Source organism: Cebus imitator, unplaced genomic scaffold, assembly GCF_001604975.1.
Source record: "Cebus imitator isolate Cc_AM_T3 unplaced genomic scaffold, Cebus_imitator-1.0 Scaffold61, whole genome shotgun sequence".
NCBI lineage: Eukaryota > Metazoa > Chordata > Mammalia > Primates > Cebidae > Cebus > Cebus imitator.
Genome location: NW_016107376.1, coordinates 3,699,643 through 3,718,553, shown reverse-complemented (window position 1 = coordinate 3,718,553; position 18,911 = coordinate 3,699,643). Strand labels below are relative to the sequence as shown.

General features: G+C 42.3%; 2 protein-coding genes and 1 long non-coding RNA gene across 5 annotated transcripts in view; 2 read left to right on the top strand and 1 right to left on the bottom strand.

Moving 5' to 3' along the window:
* PTER (phosphotriesterase related) overlaps positions 1-7,313 on the top strand; it is a 76,300-nt gene extending 68,987 nt beyond the window's left edge. For all 3 annotated transcript variants that reach the window (XM_017529792.2, XM_017529790.2, XM_017529786.2), the window contains one exon: positions 4,651-7,313. In XM_017529792.2, coding sequence (XP_017385281.1) covers positions 4,651-4,861 — 211 coding nt within the window. In that variant the 3' untranslated portion in view covers positions 4,862-7,313. The remainder of the gene's footprint in view (positions 1-4,650) is intronic.
* On the bottom strand, positions 5,578-15,548 carry C1QL3 (complement C1q like 3). The gene is made up of 2 exons (XM_017529793.2): positions 14,046-15,548; positions 5,578-8,284 (listed from the first exon to the last, which is right to left on the bottom strand). The coding sequence occupies exons 1-2, from the start codon at positions 14,631-14,633 to the stop codon at positions 8,105-8,107; spliced, it is 768 nt and encodes a 255-aa protein (XP_017385282.1). The 5' UTR covers positions 14,634-15,548; the 3' UTR covers positions 5,578-8,104.
* On the top strand, positions 14,035-18,236 carry LOC119471425. The gene is made up of 2 exons (XR_005200471.1): positions 14,035-14,108; positions 16,126-18,236. It is a non-coding gene; the product is annotated as an uncharacterized LOC119471425 (long non-coding RNA).
* The last annotated feature ends 675 nt before the right edge of the window (positions 18,237-18,911 follow it).

Below are 18,911 nucleotides of genomic sequence, written 5' to 3'. Positions count from 1 at the left end.
GAGGAGAGGGATGTTTAGGTGACTCTTTCGAGAAGCATGGCAGTGGAGGGAAGTAAGGAGATGGGGCTGGAGCTAGAAGAAAACAAAGGGTCAAGGGAAGTTTCTAGTAAGAGTTGACCAATGTTTATGTGACTAAGAGCAAGAGCAGAGACGGAGCCAGAAAGAATGAGTTCAGGGAAGTGGTGTCCATTCCACAGGGTCTCTATAGAATTTACATGAAATGACACATGCCAAGTTTTTATCTGAGTGGTGCAGAATATGGAAGTGTTCAATAGATGTTGATTTTTTAAAATCTGGATAGATAAGAAATACAGAGCAAGGCTCCTAAGGTGACAAATTGAGGAAATCTAGGGAACAAACAGAACATTGGTTGAAAGGATGGTTTCTCCATCGAAATGAGAGGGCAGGACACAAGCAATGGGGTGAATGCAAATGAAAGTCTTAGTGAGGGGAGCAGGAGACTGAGGACACATGGCCACATGTCCTCTAGTGTCTCTGTGAGGTAGATGTGATTATCTCCTGAGAAAAAAAGAGTGGATTTAGGGCAGGACCACGTGGAGCAGGAGGAAGGCTAGGAATGGCTCTCAGGTCAGTGAGAGAGAGATTGACATGGATGTGTTAAGTGTGAGACCCCGTTGACTCTAGAAATCATGATTGCATGCCTGCATATTGGCACCAGTGCACATGATTGAATGATTATTTTCCAAAAGCAAAAATGTTTTGCGTTTTGGTAATGGAACCAGAGAAGCTGTGTGCATATAAGCAGGACATGGGAACAGTTCAAAAGATTGAAGGTTGGGATTCTATCCAAAAGAAATGGGTAACAAAGGAGGGGTTGAGACTGAGGGTCATGGGATCCAAGCTGGAGGGAAGAAAATATACAGAGGAATGGGCAGATCGAAGGAGAAGTATAGTAGGGCAAATAACTGGACTGCAGGCTTTAATGAAGTAGGTGGAGTATGTGTGTATGCATATGTATATGTATATATACAGTTGAAGTGAGTGGAAAAAATAGTAAGAGGTAACATGATCAGAACAGGAAACTGAAGATTTGAGATTTCAGAGGGGGAGCAGCAGTTCCCTTTGACGACAAGAACTAGAATATGATGATGAGTACAGAAAAAATGGTTGCAATGGAAGGAGCAAAGCTGGAATTGAGAAGTGATGTCCAGGAACCATGAGATTCAAGTATCCATAGTTGAATAAGGCACATTGGGTTGAGGGGAAGATTTTGAGCCAGTGGCCATGGTTGGGACATCCTGAGGATCTTTGCCTGAGGAGTCAACATTTGTGTCTGTATGCTTCTGCTGTCTCCATGTATTGGCATTCTGCCTTGACCACGTCATTAGAAGTAATATGTTCAAGTTTAGTATCATTAGGGAAAGAGAGCTAATCAGTGTTGCACTAGTTATGTAATACGGCGACACTCAACTCTACGTGAGCAAATGACTTCAACTGCCTTGACCAATGAAGCGCCGTCTTTCTTTTTTAATACTCAGATCAGTTTTTTGACAAGTAGTTGTATGGTTTCTTTATTTTTATTTTATTATTTTAATTTACTTGTCCAGGAACCCCATTCAATACAGGTGAACCGGTTTCCCCAGAGCCCTCGTAGTTAGTTTATATTCAGAGGACACTGCTCCTTGCCTAAAGGCATCTGGAATTTAAAATAGGGCAGTGCGTTCAGTCATTTTCATCTTTCACAATCTCAAAAACATGATTTCCTGATCAGCGCCCTCAACACATGTCTTCTACATCATCTTCGAAATGGGAACTTTGCAGTCTGAATCGGCTTCCTTTTCCCAAGCCCCTTTGTGGCAGTGAGGTGCATCTTTTACACGCCTGTGTCTTACATGAGGCTCCCAGACCTTCCCGAACGAGAGAAAGAAGGTCTGTAAAAGGTCGTCTATGAAGGAGAGAGAATGGTTGGATGACCGATGGCTCCCGCAGCATTTCTTCTTAGCTTCTTTTGGCTATTTGTTTATCTGCACTGTGCTAAATATAGCCATTCTGGATGTATGGAAATAATAAAAATTATTATAAATATGTTTATGCACACATTTATATGCGTACAATTTATTATAATATAAATGTGTGTGTATATGTATATGCAATCCAGTGAAGCCCTAAGATAAGGTTTGTACATGAGAGTTGAACTGTGGGAATGAATGACGTCACTCAGAGAAGAGGATGAGGACAGAGACCTGGGGACAGAGACATTTAAGGAATGGAGTAGGAACCACATATTTTATAGATATAAATGTATACATGTATATATATACACACACATTTATATCTATAAAATGCCTGTGTGCTATTCCATACATATGTATATGTATGTGTGCTTAATCTCCTGAAATCATGCATTAGGTGACCTGACCCAAGCGCAGCCCATGTTAAGCACAGAATACCCTCTTGGGTTGCACGTGTTCCAGTGCCGCACTCTCTGACACACTTGGTGTTCATTATGCATCTGCGGTCCTTTTGTGAGCCATCGTAGCCTTAAACCTCTGAAGTGCAGGAACACAGAAGCACGCTTCTGCCTACCTCTGGTGCTCAGCACCAGAAATTCTGTGTCTAACACCTGTTTTCAATCTTCTGCTCCATTTCTCAAATCTTATTATATCTCTGCCTTTTCACACTTTGTAGTCTCTCTCTAATATTTGTTTGCAAACACTAACTCATTTGTATTTCTATAATTACCGTGATTTTTTGTCTTCTCATCTGTAGTGGCTCCCCCTTTCTGGCAGCATCTCTGTAGCTCCTGTTCTTCCGTATAATGGCACAACATAAGAGATGATCTTTTAGTGTAAGCGGGACGGGGCAGGTTTTCTTGATAGTCAGGATATAATTGTGTGTCCAGAGCCATAACGTTATCTTTCTCATGAGATAACTAGTCTCTGGATTCTTGACTCGATGGGCTCTAAGGATTCCCAGTTTTAAATATGAATATCTTATCCTCTATATTCTTTGATTACTACTTCACGATTTGATAACGTTGTGTTTCAAGGCCTGACACCAGACATCTTAGAGGATTTTGTTTAGCCACATGATATGTCTTTATAATATGAGAAATCATATTTCTCAGATAAGAAAGAGAGGCACAAATTTCAGATAATGCCCAGAAAATATCAGGGAGAAATTGTTTCCTCAAACCTCCTATACCACGATGCTTCTATGCAGCTGTGGTCACACTAAGGTTCAGCATTGTATATGCATTCTGTCAAATCTTTCTCTTTTTTTTATGTGATCATATAACTTAGATAATTCCCTTAAACTAAGTATGTTTTAAAAGTAACTGCAGATCAGAACTTGAGGATATTACACAAATTTCACTGAGGCAGAAAATCTTAGTGGCACAAAAGTCATTCCGTGCACTTACAGGACAGCCATGTCTGTTGGTGCTGGCATTCCCTTTTACCTGCAGATACAAGGTCTATTCTTCCATTATAATTTATTTTAAAATATATGTTCTGGGAGGGCAGGGCTTTGTGCTTGAGTTTGTGTGTGTGTGTGTGTGTGTGTGTGTGTAGTGTCCCACATTTTGCTCACTGTAGTAGTTATTAAATATGACTCATGTACTAGGACACCAGGAAACGCTTTGGAAACAAAAAAGATACCTTTCAAATAATCAGCTTCTGGAAGAAGACACTGTTCATCCATCTAGATCCGCTTTAGAATCTAGATGCTGAAAAACTATTCAGAGAATCCCAGAGAAGAACTATTGTCTGTGAGTGGCATCTTCCACCATCAAAGACCCATGGAAGTCACGACAGACACTGCCCAGAGTCCAGACATGTACAGATGGTGGCTGTCAGGAGGTGACTCACACTACAGATTCCAGCATTCAACAAAGCAAAGAGGAGTTCATTTTTAGAGAATAGTCAGGAAACTGTCCTTTAGTCCACCGACTATAAATTTAAAGAAATAGCTTATTATTTTAGCAGTCTCGCTGACATGGGAGGAAGGCAGAATACATTTGTTTTGGTCAGTTTAATCCAGTGCTCAGAGACTACAACTAAATCAAAATTGTCATAGACTTCAAAGGGGCAAGTGGTTAAAATACTGAGGTACCCTTACCAACCTTTTCAAGTGGCTTGCTTTGTGGCTTATCAAATGTCCCTCACTTGCAAACCAATTGATCTTGCTCTCAAAATACTTTGCTTGTAGTGAGATTCCTTTTGTTTCCCTATTTTAATAGCAAATAGTCATTGATTTTTTTTTTGCTAGATAAAAGGAGAGAGAAAGAATGAGATCTGAAAAATGGGCCCACCAAAGAGGCATTTGAGAGAGGAGAGCTGAATACAAACCCAGAACAAAGTTATTTAGTGAAATGCTAAAGTGGTCCTTCGTTCAAAATGGCACATCCTATTCGAAGCTATCTTTAATGCAGTATTGCCAGGCATTGTCATAAATATCACCGGTTAGAAATTTCTGTGTGCATGGAATACGGATATGTTCCTACCAGGATGCAGCAATATTTTTATCATCACCACACAATATTTATTGAAGGTCTCTCAGTATACACGCCACAGTAGAAGGCAGTATCTTTACGACAAGCACAATAGGTTAATGAGTAAAAAGTCGAAAGCACCCTGAACAGAGAAAGTGAAAGACAAATGACATCTAATGAGTTAACATTTTTCACAGGGTGCGTCTCCTGGTAGAGGAGGGCTATGAAGATGGAATTCTGATAGCACATGACATACACACGAAAACCCGGCTGATGAAATATGGAGGTCATGGCTATTCTCATATACTCACCAACGTCGTTCCTAAAATGCTACTTAGAGGTATAACTGAGAATGTACTTGATAAGATTCTAATAGAGAACCCTAAGCAATGGCTGACTTTCAAATAGGATGGTTGCTTATGAATTCACACCTTGAGTATAAAACTTGCAGAGAACATTCAGCGATTTCCAATCCACTGTGAGATATTAATCAGTTACCTAGCACTAATGACTGATCATTTCCTTCTTGTGAGAACTAGGAGAATTTGCCTTCTCTGAGACCAGCTATTAACCTGTGCCTCTAGGGATTACTCAGCCTAATTGAGCCCTATTATTGTGCCTTAACAAAATAAATACAGAAGTACCTATTTCAAAACAGTGATTTAAAGTCTGTATCCCCTAAGTGGAGTTGCTGTTTTTCTTCCTAATCTATCAGCTGCACTACTTGAGAAAATTTAAAGTGTTTGTAGTTAAATTATTCCCTTCTTGAAAATCTAATGTTTATTGTAATATTGATGATCCTACTAATTATCCTGCTGTTCTTTAATTAATGCTTAATGAATAATATGGCGCTTTAAAATAGCTTCTGCAACAAGGGAAGTTAAATCTTGAGACTTTTTCCCCAAAGGATACTGACTGTAATATGGTTACCAATTCACAATGATAAAAATATTTGAAAGGTCATTTTATGCCATCCACCTGGCTATATATTCTTCTAATAAAATGATTTTGATATCTTTGGCTTCCTGGTATCCATTTTTGCCATAAATTTTGCTCTTTTGCAAAGTTTGTGTAAGAACACATTCCACTACTAAATTATAAAAATTCAATCATAAACGTCAAAATATATTACATAATATAGTTTAATGAATCATTACATTTATAATAACAAAGGCCACAATTTAATTAATTGATAAGATATAATGCAAAAAAAAAAAAGAGAAATGTTTGCCTTATATATATTCCCTTTATTTCCTTTACCTTTTGTTTTTCCTTGGCCCTACACAGAGAAAATCATGCTTATTTATCTGAAGAAAAGGTCAGATCTATTGGAAATGACAGCTCGATACTAGAGCCTACTCTTTAAAAGGTATCCAGCCCTGATAGTTTGTGTAAATAAAGCATTTTTAAAAACTCTTAGTTAAAACACTTAGGTGATGGGCACTGACTGCTACTTATAAATTAATCTTTTGGTTGAATCCTCACTATGCTATTTGGAACCTACAAATATTATCCAAACCCTTGCTGCCAATTCCTCTTTGATAAATATATATTGTTAATTTGAAATAAAATCCATTGTGATTCATTTATGAGTTATCTTACCTATCACAAAGGCCAATTAGAATTAGTCATTATTCTTGATGAAGTGTCTGTTTTTAATCATATAAATCATGACAGTTACTCAGACCCAGGCATTTCAACAGAGCTAACATCACCTTCAGATAGGAACACCATGCATACCTCTTGGAAAGTTGAGCTTCGGTAAATAAAAGATATTTCTGCTGCTCAAAGATGATGAGGCTTTCTGTGTATTGGAATAGAAAGTACCAAAGAGGAAGGAGCCAGGAGAACAAATTAATTCCTTTAAATAAAAAATGCAAATGTCCTCACCAGTAAAGCAAGCAGATTTTTTTTTTAAATCTCTGTTTTTGAAATCTACTTGTCAAAGAGTCTTCAAAGGCAATTGGAAGGGTAACAGATTTTTCATTGTAATCGTGGAAGTTGTGTGATAGTTAGGAGATATCAACATGCATTTTTAATCTTTTCCTTAGATGAAAGAAATGGCTTTTGGCAGTGTGTTCTAACCAGAAAGAAAGGATTTGTATTACTCTCCAAATCTACTGTACTGTCAGCTTAAATCCACCTGAGAAAAAAGAAAAAAAATGATAGCTCCAATGCATGTAATTCATAAACACTGCGAAGGAGAGCCACTTGGCATCTGCAGTCCTCCTATTAACAGTCTGCCATGGAATGCAGTTACAGTATTGATTGGCGTATGGTCATACAGTAACCATAGCCTTACCTTACAGACCTGTGAAATAAAGGGCATTTTAACCTCATAAAATTAATTTTCTGGAGAACTCTTAAAGAGAATCCATTTTAATTGTTTTTGCTACTTCACATGTTGTCATTCAAAATATCTTTCAACCCAAAAGAAGTTAAATAATTTATGCAGGTTTGTGTGTATATATATATGCATATACTTTTTATATTAAAATTTTGAGGCAGTACAGCCACTGTACCCTATAGAATAAAGCCACATATGTATACATGTTTTATGTGTATATAAAACATTTCATCTAACGTGTGTGTGTGTGTGTGAGTGTGTGTAGCAGATACTTGTATAAAATATAAACACTCTGTTGTCATATTGGTTATATGTGAAATTGTTAATTTTGAAATAACCTCAGGCCACAGACTTGTAGTAACCATTTGAAGGCTTTACCTAGTGTCCCCTTGGTGACATATGCAGCAGCTCAAATTAAACCTTTGTGCATTGGGTTATGAATAATCTTTTCTTCCAAAGATGGCAAAAGCCTTGGTTTGATTTGATACTGAAGAATGCATTTCTCTGACTTTCCCAGTGAATCTAAATGTATTCAGTTGACAAAATGGACACATAAGGGCTTTTTCTAAATACCGTACATAATTACACATTTTCACACTTGCAGGGTAATCCTATGATACACTGTCAATCTCTATTTTTAAAGACTATCACCAGAAAAGAGAGAAAAGAAAATTCATACAAGAAAAAGAAAATGTGAAAATGATCATAGGCTTGGGAATTCCCTCAAATCCAGAAAATTCCAGGTTAAGGCTTGAAGTTGAATCATTCCCAGGTCTAGCTCTAAAGTTAACAAGAGTACAAGGCAAACAATTTCTTTGGGGACAAGCAGCATTATTTCAATTAGACCTTCTCCTGCAGGGTAAAAATCGTTCTTCCCCACACTATGAATGGACTCCAAGTATCATAATAAGCAGGTAAACTCACAAGAACCAAAGCTGACATATGGATAAAAGCAGCAAGATCACAGTACACCAAAGTATCATATATATTGAAGAAATAATTCAATGTCTTAGATTTGTCTATAAAAATTTGTGATCTATATAGGACTTCATTCACATGGACACTAACGATAGGAGTATTTGCTTTGGCGGTTGTGGATCACACATCTGTTTATCTTGCTTTGATATTTTTACATAATGTTTCTGAGTGATACAGATGTGAGTCAGGTAGCATTTGATTTCCCCACATATACACAACTGAGGTGCCCCGCAATTGGCATCCCTTGGGATCCTTGATTCACTGACGTTAGCCATACGAATCCATTGTTCAAACTCAGAACAATAAGCTTAGTTTCTGCATCATCATCAGTCAGCATAAATAATAAATCCAGAAAACGTGCTGTATTTGTTGTTGTTTCCTCCATGGGCTTTCCCGCCATCTAATTTGATATAGACTTCGTCTCCCGGCTCCAAATGAAGAACCACACTGTTACTGGCATAGTCGTAATTCTGATCAGCATCTTGGGCAATCGCACTAGCACGCACCTATGTGAAACAGACAAGAATTAGGATGCGTAAACGAGAATTCTCGTTTTCTTTTCTGCCATTCACGTAGCATCCCAAGCTGCTGTGCAGCCATAGCACAGAACTTAGCACAGGAAAGTCCATGTTGACCTCAAAGCTTTGTGAGGATATTGCTGTGGCAGCTTCTGCTATGTTAGTGAGACGGAGGACAGAAAGGGAGAAAATAGTGCTTCAATGGGAACCATTCTAGCAGTCTTATCTAACCATAGATTGTAAACTGTGCATACAATTTATTCTCTTCCTGTATCACTCATTTTTCTAACTCCTTCAATCCCTATGCCCAATCACATTTTGAAATGAAACAAACAGTACTTTTTTGCATTTTAATTTAAGCCAAATTATAATATTCTAATCAGCTGTTCATGAGTACAGAAGTTCAAGTCTAACTTCAGCTGCTCACCACAATTATTAGAAAACTGAGGTAGGTAATAGGTAAATATACAGGAAAATACCAATTAGTCTACTACCTAGAAAGGAAAAAAAAAAGATAGAAAGCCCTTTGATTTAGGGCTTTCCAAATCTCGTTCATGTAAACCCCCCTGTACCAGGCTGGTTCAGAAGCTTAGCTCATTTGATTATATCACCTGAGTTTTCAGAGTTCTTTTTTCCATTCATGTCTTTTTATTACTTAACTACGATATATGCATTGAAATTAACAACTTAATCTTAACATATCTAAAAGTTAAAAGAAGGAACTAAATTTTCATGCTCTGAGGCTTCTCCAGTTTCAAGAATCTTTGAATGATTTCATTGAATATCCATCTATACTTAGGAGATTGTAAATACATGGCTTGATTTGAGGGCAGAGGCTGCTTATAATCTGCCCATGTTAAGCCTGTGATCTCATTAGTGAGTTCATAGACGTTTACAAACAGTCAAATTGCCTATCATCCCATGCAATGTGGACATTCTGTCAGATTCTTAGCTCAAATTGGGCTTCATATTCATTTAGATATGTTTTGATTCTGCCTTGGAAAATCTTTCAACAGGCAGACTTAGATTTGATTTATTTCTGTAAAACATCTTGTTCTTTGGCTTGTTTCATTTCTCTGCCACTATAATGATATTTCCCTGAATAACATAGCAAGTGATTTAGTGGTTTTGTAAACCTGCACTATGTAATAATGCATGACTCGGGGTACAATATGCTGGATTTTATCACTTGGCAAAAGGAGAGAAATGAGACAGAAGTCAAGAATTTCCATGCATTTCTTTCAAAATTTAAATGATAGGTTTTCCAATTAAATTTTCATGTGATATGTTCTCGCATTAATGCTGAAATGTTAAAAAAGGAGAAGGCTCTTTGACACTGCTGAACTTGTAAAGTCATTTGAGTAGTATCTTTAAAATTTCTTTCTGGGTATCATATAGCAGAAGGAGAAAATGGCTTAAAGGATTTAGAATTGCCTAACACTGGGCTAACAGGCCCTAATATAATGAAAGCAATATACCACGTAATTATGCTCAGAAGCATTGACTCCATTTACTATATACCAATTTAGTAAAGTGGTCTGTTTTGACCATTAAATAATAATGCAATTTAACTTCATAATATTTTCTAAAAATTAATCATGAGTTTGTAGGAGTTGGATGCTTTGATTCATTAATTTCATCTAGTCACCAATTCCCAGGGGAACAAATCTACAAGGAGAATATTGCTGTTATGATTGTGTTTTTTCTCATCTGTGGATTTTTAATGGGTGAGAAAATTTTAAAGCAAAATATTTATGAGCTACATTAGTAATACATTAATTATCAACCCATAATATACTCCTCAGCTATTACTAATAACCAGACACATTTTATTCAGCGCTTTGGGTGTTTAGGACATGTTCTGTGGTTATTGGCCTCTAACATGGTTTTCTGCATGAAGGTACTGGAGAAACAGAACACATTAAAATCACTTGATTTTGACACAGTAATCTTTTTAAAAATACAATGCCATTTTTGTGGTCCAGGGTGTAGCCACAACACTAAGTAAACATCACCATTTTTATTCAGCAGGTGTAACCACAAAAACCTGCAAATGCATTAGAATGGTTCCACAGACTGAAAGGTTCCCCTCACCGTTTCTACCACCTTTGTTGGATAAAGCCAGTGTGGTTGCTTTTTAATGAACGTAATTCTCTGAGATTTTAACCTATACTGTACCGTAAGACTGTCCCAATTAAATAATTGCCATACTCTAGCGTACATACATGATTTCGGTATGCCTACTCACCTGATCATATTCTAAAGATATAATAGGACTTGAAATTTCAAGCTCTAGTGCCCAGCTCAGTGACTTTAACAATTCTTTCAAGCCATCAAACTATTGAGGAAGGTAATGCATTCACCCTGAAGGCTATTTCCAGGTTCCTAAATGTACTCTGATTTCAGCATTTTGTCTGGAAATATGATCCATCCTTTCTTCAGTGCAATAGACCCATGTCTAACTAAATTTTTTCTAGTATCTTTTTCTTATTACAAGATAACTGTTTAGATTTTGCTTTATCTTTAGTCCATGTTTCTTTAATCCCCAAAAGAGTATTAATTTGACATGTCATTAATCTCTCTAATAAACGAATACCAACCCACAAACTACTCATTCCTTTAAAAATACTTACATTCATCGGTGCCGTAACTAATAAATTTTTAAGAGTACCAACTGTTCTTTAATAATTTTATGCTTTCAATCCTGAACCAGCTTTAGTTTTCATTAGAGTGGCTTCTTTATTATAGTGGCATTAGACTGATTATATTCAAACAGCAATTTTTCTTCATGTTTTCTGTTAAAGGGATTGCAAACATTAAAGAGATTTCCTCTTTCCAGATGTAAAGCTATTTGAGTCTAACTTTTACCTTTAATATGCACTGTCATGGGCTTTCAACAAATGGTAAGGTTAAATTCAGGCTGATGGTTTCATGGGGAATATGAGAGCTATGGTCCTTTTAGGGGTATGTTTCTGTGTCTGTTATAGGTTGTGTAGTTTTAGCATTATCTTATTAGTGAGGATTTATCATTGGAGACAATATTTATGGTGACATTTGTAATTTAATTAATTGCTACTGATGTTCTCATAATTTCATTTTCATTGTACTTCTGTGGAATCATAAACAAAAGGTTAAGTGGCACATCAGGTTAATTTACTGGTCTTTGATGTTTCCATCTGTGATCCTATGTTCTACACAAAGCATAAATAAAATGGCTCTCATATGGTTACGATCCAGAGCATTTCTCTCTCTTAGAGGGAACTGCATTTTTAGTTTAATTTTTGTGCTTCTCAAAATCCACTTAATCCATAGAACATTACATTACACTGACATGGATCTCTGAGCTTCTGTTTTATGAAAACAAATTAGGTCAGCCAGAGAGGGAACCTGCCATTCTAAGAAGTGATCAGACAAGAATATAATTGAAAAGCAAGAGTGAAGTGTTATTTGAAATTAATAAAAAGATTTTATAAGATTTCTCATTTGTAACCACCTGCAGACGAGACTTGACAAAATAGTTCTAGTCTAGAGATAAAATTCCTTAACAGTAGTAGTGTAGTAATCATTTTCCAAAATAATCCACACTGAACTAAGAAAAAAACATTGTTTACAACTGTAGACTTATTTTTCTGAATTACCTGTTGCATACCTTTTTGCAAAAGTAGCGGCTTAATATTACCCACGAAAAGCATTATACACTATAAGGTCAGCTGTGTTACCTTATTATTTTTCCTGATCCTCATGAAATGTGTGTGCCAGAGTGATACAAAGGAAGATTTTACACCCCAAACAATGAGATAATTTCAAAAACAAAATGCACATAGAACACCTACATGGTGTTACCTTCTTGGAATCAGTATAATATACACAGGCTCGGCAGTCTAGACATCAACATTTAAACTAATTTAAATGTATTAATCCCTGCTTTTTTCCTGCAATTGCAATTTCCAGATATTTAAAGATGTGAGCATTTTTATATATTTGCTGATAAAATTGGAATCCTTTCATGATTGATACCTCTAAAAATCATCTCTTTAGCCGGATAGTATTTTCCAGACCTAACCTTTGAGTCAGAAGAGAGCCAATTTGCAAATAAAGGGGTGTCTCATGGCTGCCTGCTGAGGACTGTTCATAAGCCTGTTTGTGAGGGTGATTCAGTAGCTCCAGTCTGGTACAGTGAGTCATGCCCGTTTTAACCCTTTGCCTATAACTATCTTACTGCTTTATGAATAGTTTTTATTTATCTTAATATTATTTTCATGCATAATAACTGTAATAAACAACCCTGTCAGTGCCTCCTGGTGGCCATTTTTCCTCTTTTTGTTCTGTGTCCTGAGGGTCCCTTAAGCTACTTGTAGGAAAGGGTAGGGAACAGGACGTTTTGTGTCCTTCGTCTCTCTTACGCATTTAGGACATTTTTTTTTTCTTTTTTCTTTTTTTTTTTTTTNTTTTTTTGTCTTTCAGTTTTGAAAGAATTCTGACATTGAATTAGGTCTTTGGAATCCTGCCTGAATGGTGCTTGATAGAAACCTGGGTTGTATCTAAGAATCTCTGAAAGTCTAGGGGGCGAGTTACCTAAAGCCCAATAGACCTCGCTAAGTCAGAGTTGCTGCAGGAGAGGAGGTCTCTTGATGGCGATGCCGGGGTCTCGAGCCATCCCCCATGCCACGCAATAAGCAAAGTTAAAAATCCAGAAACTCACCCCCACATCGCAGGCTGCAGGCTGCAAGGCCTCGCCCCAGTGGCTGCTGATTCAGCGTGCACAGAAGGTCCCGTTACACTTTTAGATAGTTACAAATATTATTTTCCTCCTCTAAGAGATCAAACAAGCTTCGGTTTTGCAGTGACCTCGAATTTCTCCAGTGGCCCCAGCAGAACGCTGCAGACCTATGCGTGGCCCTTGTGGCGGCGCCGACCGGCCCAGGGGATCAAATCCTCTTGGCTGGCGGGTCCAGAGGTCGATGGAGCCGGGGCTGCGCTCGAACCGGTCGCCCTCCAGGCCACCTGCCTGAGCGTCCTCCGACTCCATAGTCAGAGTTTGGGTTCTATGTCTGGCTGTGCGCTGTTTCACCGCATGAACCCCCGAATCTCAACTATTCCTTTTGTTATCAGCACTCCTTGCCTCTCCCCTCCGCTATTTTTTGGCTGAAAACGAAACTGGAGTTTGCGCCTTGAAATTGACTCTCCGTGAGTTTCACAGCCTGGGACGCCGCAAGGACTCTGCGACCACGGGCCCCACGGTTGCTCCTCCGGCTTGGACCCACTCCTTCCCGGCCCTTGTTTCTCCCTCGGGCCTCTGTATACCACCCCCGAGTCGGTCACCCCGGCACGCCCATTCCGGACTCCCCCAGCCCTCTCCGCTCCCCAGAAAGCCCGTAAGCGACCCTACGCTGCAGAGGATCCCATGGCCAAGGGTCGCTTCCCGCGCCGGGACTCCACAGTTCACGAGCTGTCCCGGGGACCCAGCCCCCGGCTTCCCGCCCCTCGAGGGTCGCGCTCGCAGGCGCGCGCTCCATTCGAGGGTCCCAGACTCCAGAACCGCCCTCTCCAGACCGCGGGGCGCCCTCCTGCGCGCACGACCCCCGCCTCTCCAGGGTGGGACGGCGTCCCCCCTCGCCGTCGCTCCAGGGAGCCCGGCCTCCGCGCCCTTCCTCCGCGGGCTCCCACCCCCATTTCCGGGGTCTCCTCCCTCTCGCCCGCACCTTCCCGCGCTCCTTCCCCGCCCTCCCCGCCGCCCGCCCGCGCTCACCTGGTTGTTTTTGCAGAGATCAGCCCACATGCTGGTGCCGTCCCCTCCGCGCATCAGGACGTGGTAGGTAAAGAAGTAGATGCCCGGGATGGAGCAGGTGAACTTGCCGGTGGTGGGGTCGTAGTGGTTTCCGAGGTTGGTGACCACGTCGTCGAACTTGAGCACCTCGTACCCTTCGTGCTGCCGCTTGAGGCCGGCGTAGAAGGCGATCTTGGGCACGGTGCTGTAGGTAGCGGCGCTGATGGCCCCGGCCGCGTTCAGGCCGGGAGCCCCGGGCGGGCCTGGCAGGCCTTGGCGGCCCGGCTCACCCTTCTCGCCCGGGGGCCCCATGGGGCCCGGCGGCCCTGGCTCTCCGGGGGGCCCGCGCGGACCCGCCTTCCCGGGCCGGCCGGCCTCGCCTTTGGGGCCCTGGATGAAGGTGGGCAGGGACTGCATGAGGCCGCGGTCGGGCGTGGCGGCCGTGCTGGGCGCCTTGGTGCCCCCGTAGGGGTCGCAGACCATGCGGCAGGTGCCCAGCATCTCGTAGTGCGCCGACGTGCCGGCCGAGCTCACCAGCACCGGGATGAGGATCACCAGCAGCAGCACCATCACCACCCCCAGCGCCCCGGCGGCGATCAGGCGCCTCCTGCTGCCCACCAGCCGGCTCAGCGCGGGGCGATCCTCTTGTCTGCTTTTGGACAAAATTTTGAAGGTTGGGCGGGGACCTCTTCAGAGCCGAAAACAACCCCCTGCGAACCCCAACTCCCCTGGGCAGGCGCGCGCCGGCCGCTGCTGCCGACTCCTGCTCCCCCCGCGGAGGCTGCGGCTGGGGAGGGAGCGCGGGCGCCTAGTGACTTGAGCCGAAGTCCCGAGCCCGGGGTGGGGGCCGGGGGAGGGGTGCGCGGGGCTCCCTCGCCTCCCGCGAGCTCCTTCGCACCTGTGGCTGCCGCCGGCGCCGGCGCGGCCACCGGGAGGGCAGAGCCAGCCGCCGCCTCCTGCGCTCGCCCGGGCCGCTCACACTTTTATGCCGCCGCCGCCCGCGATCGACTTTTCCGTTTTTGCAGACTGCGCCAGTTCGCACCAACTTTCCGTCTGAAGTTGCCTTTTTCTGCCTCCTCCTCCTCTTCTTTCGCTCGCTCAGTTCGCCCGTCCGCTGCCTTTTTTTTTCCTGCCTCCTTTCTCTCTTCCTTCTTTGCCACCACCACAACTCGAATAGACGCGCACCCCAAAGCCCCGCGCGGGCCCGGGCGTCCCCGGGGTGCACCCAGAGGCGGCGGCGGCGGGCACGGGCGGCTCGGCGAGGCTCTGGGCTGGGGCGGAGGAGCGAGCGAGCAGCGGCGAGCGCCTCACGGCCGGGAGCGGAGCGAGAGAGAGACTGAAGGCAGAATTCTGCCTGGGTACCACCTGCCAGGAGAAGAGGAGGCTGACAAACGCGCGCCGGAGCAATTTATAGGCACCCAAGGCACAGAGGAAGGGGAGCCGCTTTGGCATCTCATTGCAGCATCTGCTCTGCTCATCCCACTCAGAGAGAGTTTGGCATTACTCTGACAATGTGGGATTTTTTTTTTCGGCCTCTCTTTTTTCTCTCTCTCTGCACATGGATGAACAGTGAGATTCTGAATACTCCCTGGCTGAACCAAGCGATGGCAGGTCCTGCTGGACCCACCTGGGGGAGGGAGACAGCTGTGCGACAGCTTTCAGGGCTCAAGGGTCACACCTAAGTCCCAGATTTCCCCACTGCCAGCAGCCCCAGTCAGAGGGTGGAGGTGAAGGTTGAAAGGAGGTAGCCGAGTTGACAATGTTTCTCTGCTGGCTCCTCCACAATCAGTGCTTCAGGTGTTTTTCAAAATGCCACTTTAACAGAGGGAGGGCCTTTTAGAATTTTCCAGATGGTAGGTGTGATTTTCTTTTAACCTGATGGTTTTCATCCCCTGCCTTCTAAATGAATGTCACTCCGAGAACAGTGAGGAGTGTTGAAAAGCCAGAAGGTATTTCTCCACGATTTTAAATGGACATGTCCACCGCATGGGGGGGAAAGGGGTTGGTCCTTTTTACAAATGCTGCACCCTGGTGAGTGCTTACATATGCACTCTACCTGCAGGCTTACAGTTCTAGCAAGCTTTCAGGAGATACTGCCAATGGACCTGAAGTTCCATTTACTTAAAGGCGCTAAATGCACGAGAAATAATCACTTGTCAAAATGGCGTCAAAAGATCAAGCAAGCAGCATATTTCCACAAATGCTAGGCAAGGTCTTTTCCAAGATATGCAAAGAGTTCTATAAGCTCCGTAGCAAATTTCCCAAATGGACATTGAGGGTGGGGAGAAATAGGAGAAATACAAGAACGAAGAGCCCCACTCCCAGTGGGTGAGCTGAAGAAGGAACGGCACAGTTTATCAAATTACTGGAAAGCCCCCAGGGTAGATATTAGGCAAGTGATCCCACCAACAAATACATAAGACACACGAGAATGGCTTTAAATAAATAAGTAGAATTGATTCCTAAATCATACTTCTGCATTCAGGAGCAACAGATGTCAATCAAACGTGGGTGACATTTGCTTGTCAATACGAGGATGATGGCTGGAAAGACGGTGACTTATTACATCAGGGTGAGAATCTGAAATGAGAAGCAGGAACAAGTAAGACTACAGCAAGCAAACAGTAACATCTGGGTGACGATCAGCAGCCTGTGATCTTGTCTGCGGGCTTCACAGCAGGGACATCTCCCTTCCTCCCTGTGCCTCAACCTCCCCACGCCCCCACAGCCTACTCCAGCCCACCCTACCAATTTAGTTCTTTCTTTCCTTCTTGTCTGTTTCAAAACAAAATAAGGTCAAATGAGCAGATAGAAGGAAACAAAGATTCATTGATTCTTTTAAGAGAAATGTGGTAGCTTCTTCAGGCCTTGGCTGGGAGAATCACCCTAAGAGTTGTGCTGTGTGGCTCAGCGGGGTGGGGGTTTCCACCTCCTGGCTACTGATAGAGCCACACTGCTCCTGGTATTGGAAAATAGTCCTTCCCACTTCTCAAGCCTTTAACGTTTATTTTAAGGTAGTGGTTTTATAAATGAGCGCCTATTGCTTGGGCATAATTAGACACATATTTCCATAATATTTTTGTTCACATGAGCTGCCTTATTTTCATATTTTTAAGCAGTAAACATGTAGTAAGTCCTTTCCTGGCCATAACACTTTCCTAACACATCTTCTAGATTGCTTCTTAAAAGTCACCTTCCTTTTGGAGGACAAAATGGTGAGGTCTGCTGCCAGCACCGGCGGGGGGGGGGGGGGGGGGGGGGTAGGGTATTCATAAAACTCTGATGCGCCAAATTATAAATGTCATAAGGCCTCTCTATTGCTAAGAAGAGTTTGGTAGGTGACACAAAAGGAGTTTTTTTAAAGGTAGAGTTGTATAGAGAAACTCACATCAAAACCTCAAGATATGTGAAGTTTTCCCATTGACTAATGCTTAAGATATGTTAGAGTCGAATGCCCATAAAATGTTTATCAATGCTCATAAAATATTAGAGTTGAAATGGACCCTGCAAAGCTCATCTGTCTGCTGCTCATGCAGATGATGAGACTGAAACAGAGCTTCGGGACAGTCAGCGCTATTCAACAAGCTTGCCCCTGCCCTCCCCTCTGCACAGAATGTGGATACTTCCCATCCCAACCTGAGACTGGCATTGCTAGTTCTAGTAACGGAGGCTTTCCTCCTTCTACTTTCTCTCACGCCAAAGGAAATGTGATTTTGCAAGTGAGTGCCCTTACATTTTAAAGCTCTGCTGAGATTTAGAAAGGCACTCGGCAGCCTTCATTCCCCATGAAGGGGATTCCCTCCCGGGCCACATGGCTGACCCCAGACTTTCCATTAACCAGCCTGGGCAACACATGGATATTTGGATTTGTAGTGAAGCAAATTTAAATTCTCAGTCTCCTTCTTCTCCTCTAGAAGTATCTCACTATGCACTTTGGGGGAACCTTTTTGAGCCCCCATGATTTTCGAGGATGGCTTGGTAGTAGATGAACTTATGGCTGGTTACTGCTACTTTCTACTGCTTGAATTTCCCAGGAGGTTCTCTGCAAAGTTACTCACGCTTCAGCTCTTGTTCCGACAGTTTGGATAAACCATCTGATATGGCATATTACTCATCATCTTTACATGTATATAATAATAGAAAACGTGTCAATTAAAAAAATATTTGATTTTCTTCAGTCCTCATTAGAGAACCAAGTTTTTTTTCTCATATTTGATAAGAATCTTGGAAGCAGGCCCTGGAATCTCATTCCTGCAGCACCTCCCAACCATCTCTCAGGAAAACACCAGGCTCCATACTCCCGTTCCTCTTGTACCCAGACCTTGCGGACCCTCCAGAGGATGAAGTCCAACCCAGAAAGCCGTGGTGGTGGCTGGATCACGATCCTGTGATTTTCATCTTCCCCACATCGTTTCTGTTGCTTCGGAGAGGCATGCAGATCCTAAGCACCCGACTCCCACACCGACGTGCCCGGCCTTCCATTAATCATTATTGAGTATCCACTGACAGCACAGCCCTATGCTGGGCTCTTACCAGGCAAACAAATATTTAGTCATGAAAATGATTTCCAAATCCAGCAGCACTTAAGCAGAAATAGCATTTCTTAGAACAGGAAAAAATAATAAATTAACAAACCCAACGGCTGTCTAGAGAATCAGACATAAAAAGTACAAAACATTGGGACCGGATCCGCTATTTATCTTTAAGGTAGGGGTCCCCAAATTGTATTTCAGAACATATACTTCTTTGACTGAAGTATTGTACATTTCTGACCAGAGAGAGTCTGCCTAAGTTATGTAGGGAAGCCATATATCCTTATGGCTTTGGAATCAGATGAGTCTTAATTTG

Coding starts and splice junctions, on each gene's coding strand:
- C1QL3 (XM_017529793.2), bottom strand. CDS start 14,633: ATGGTGCTGCTGCTGGTGATCCTCATCCCGGTGCTGGTGAGCTCGGCC. Junction 8,285..14,045: donor ATCTCTGCAAAAACAACCAG/GTGAGCGCGGGC, acceptor TGTTTCACATAG/GTGCGTGCTAGTGCGATTGC.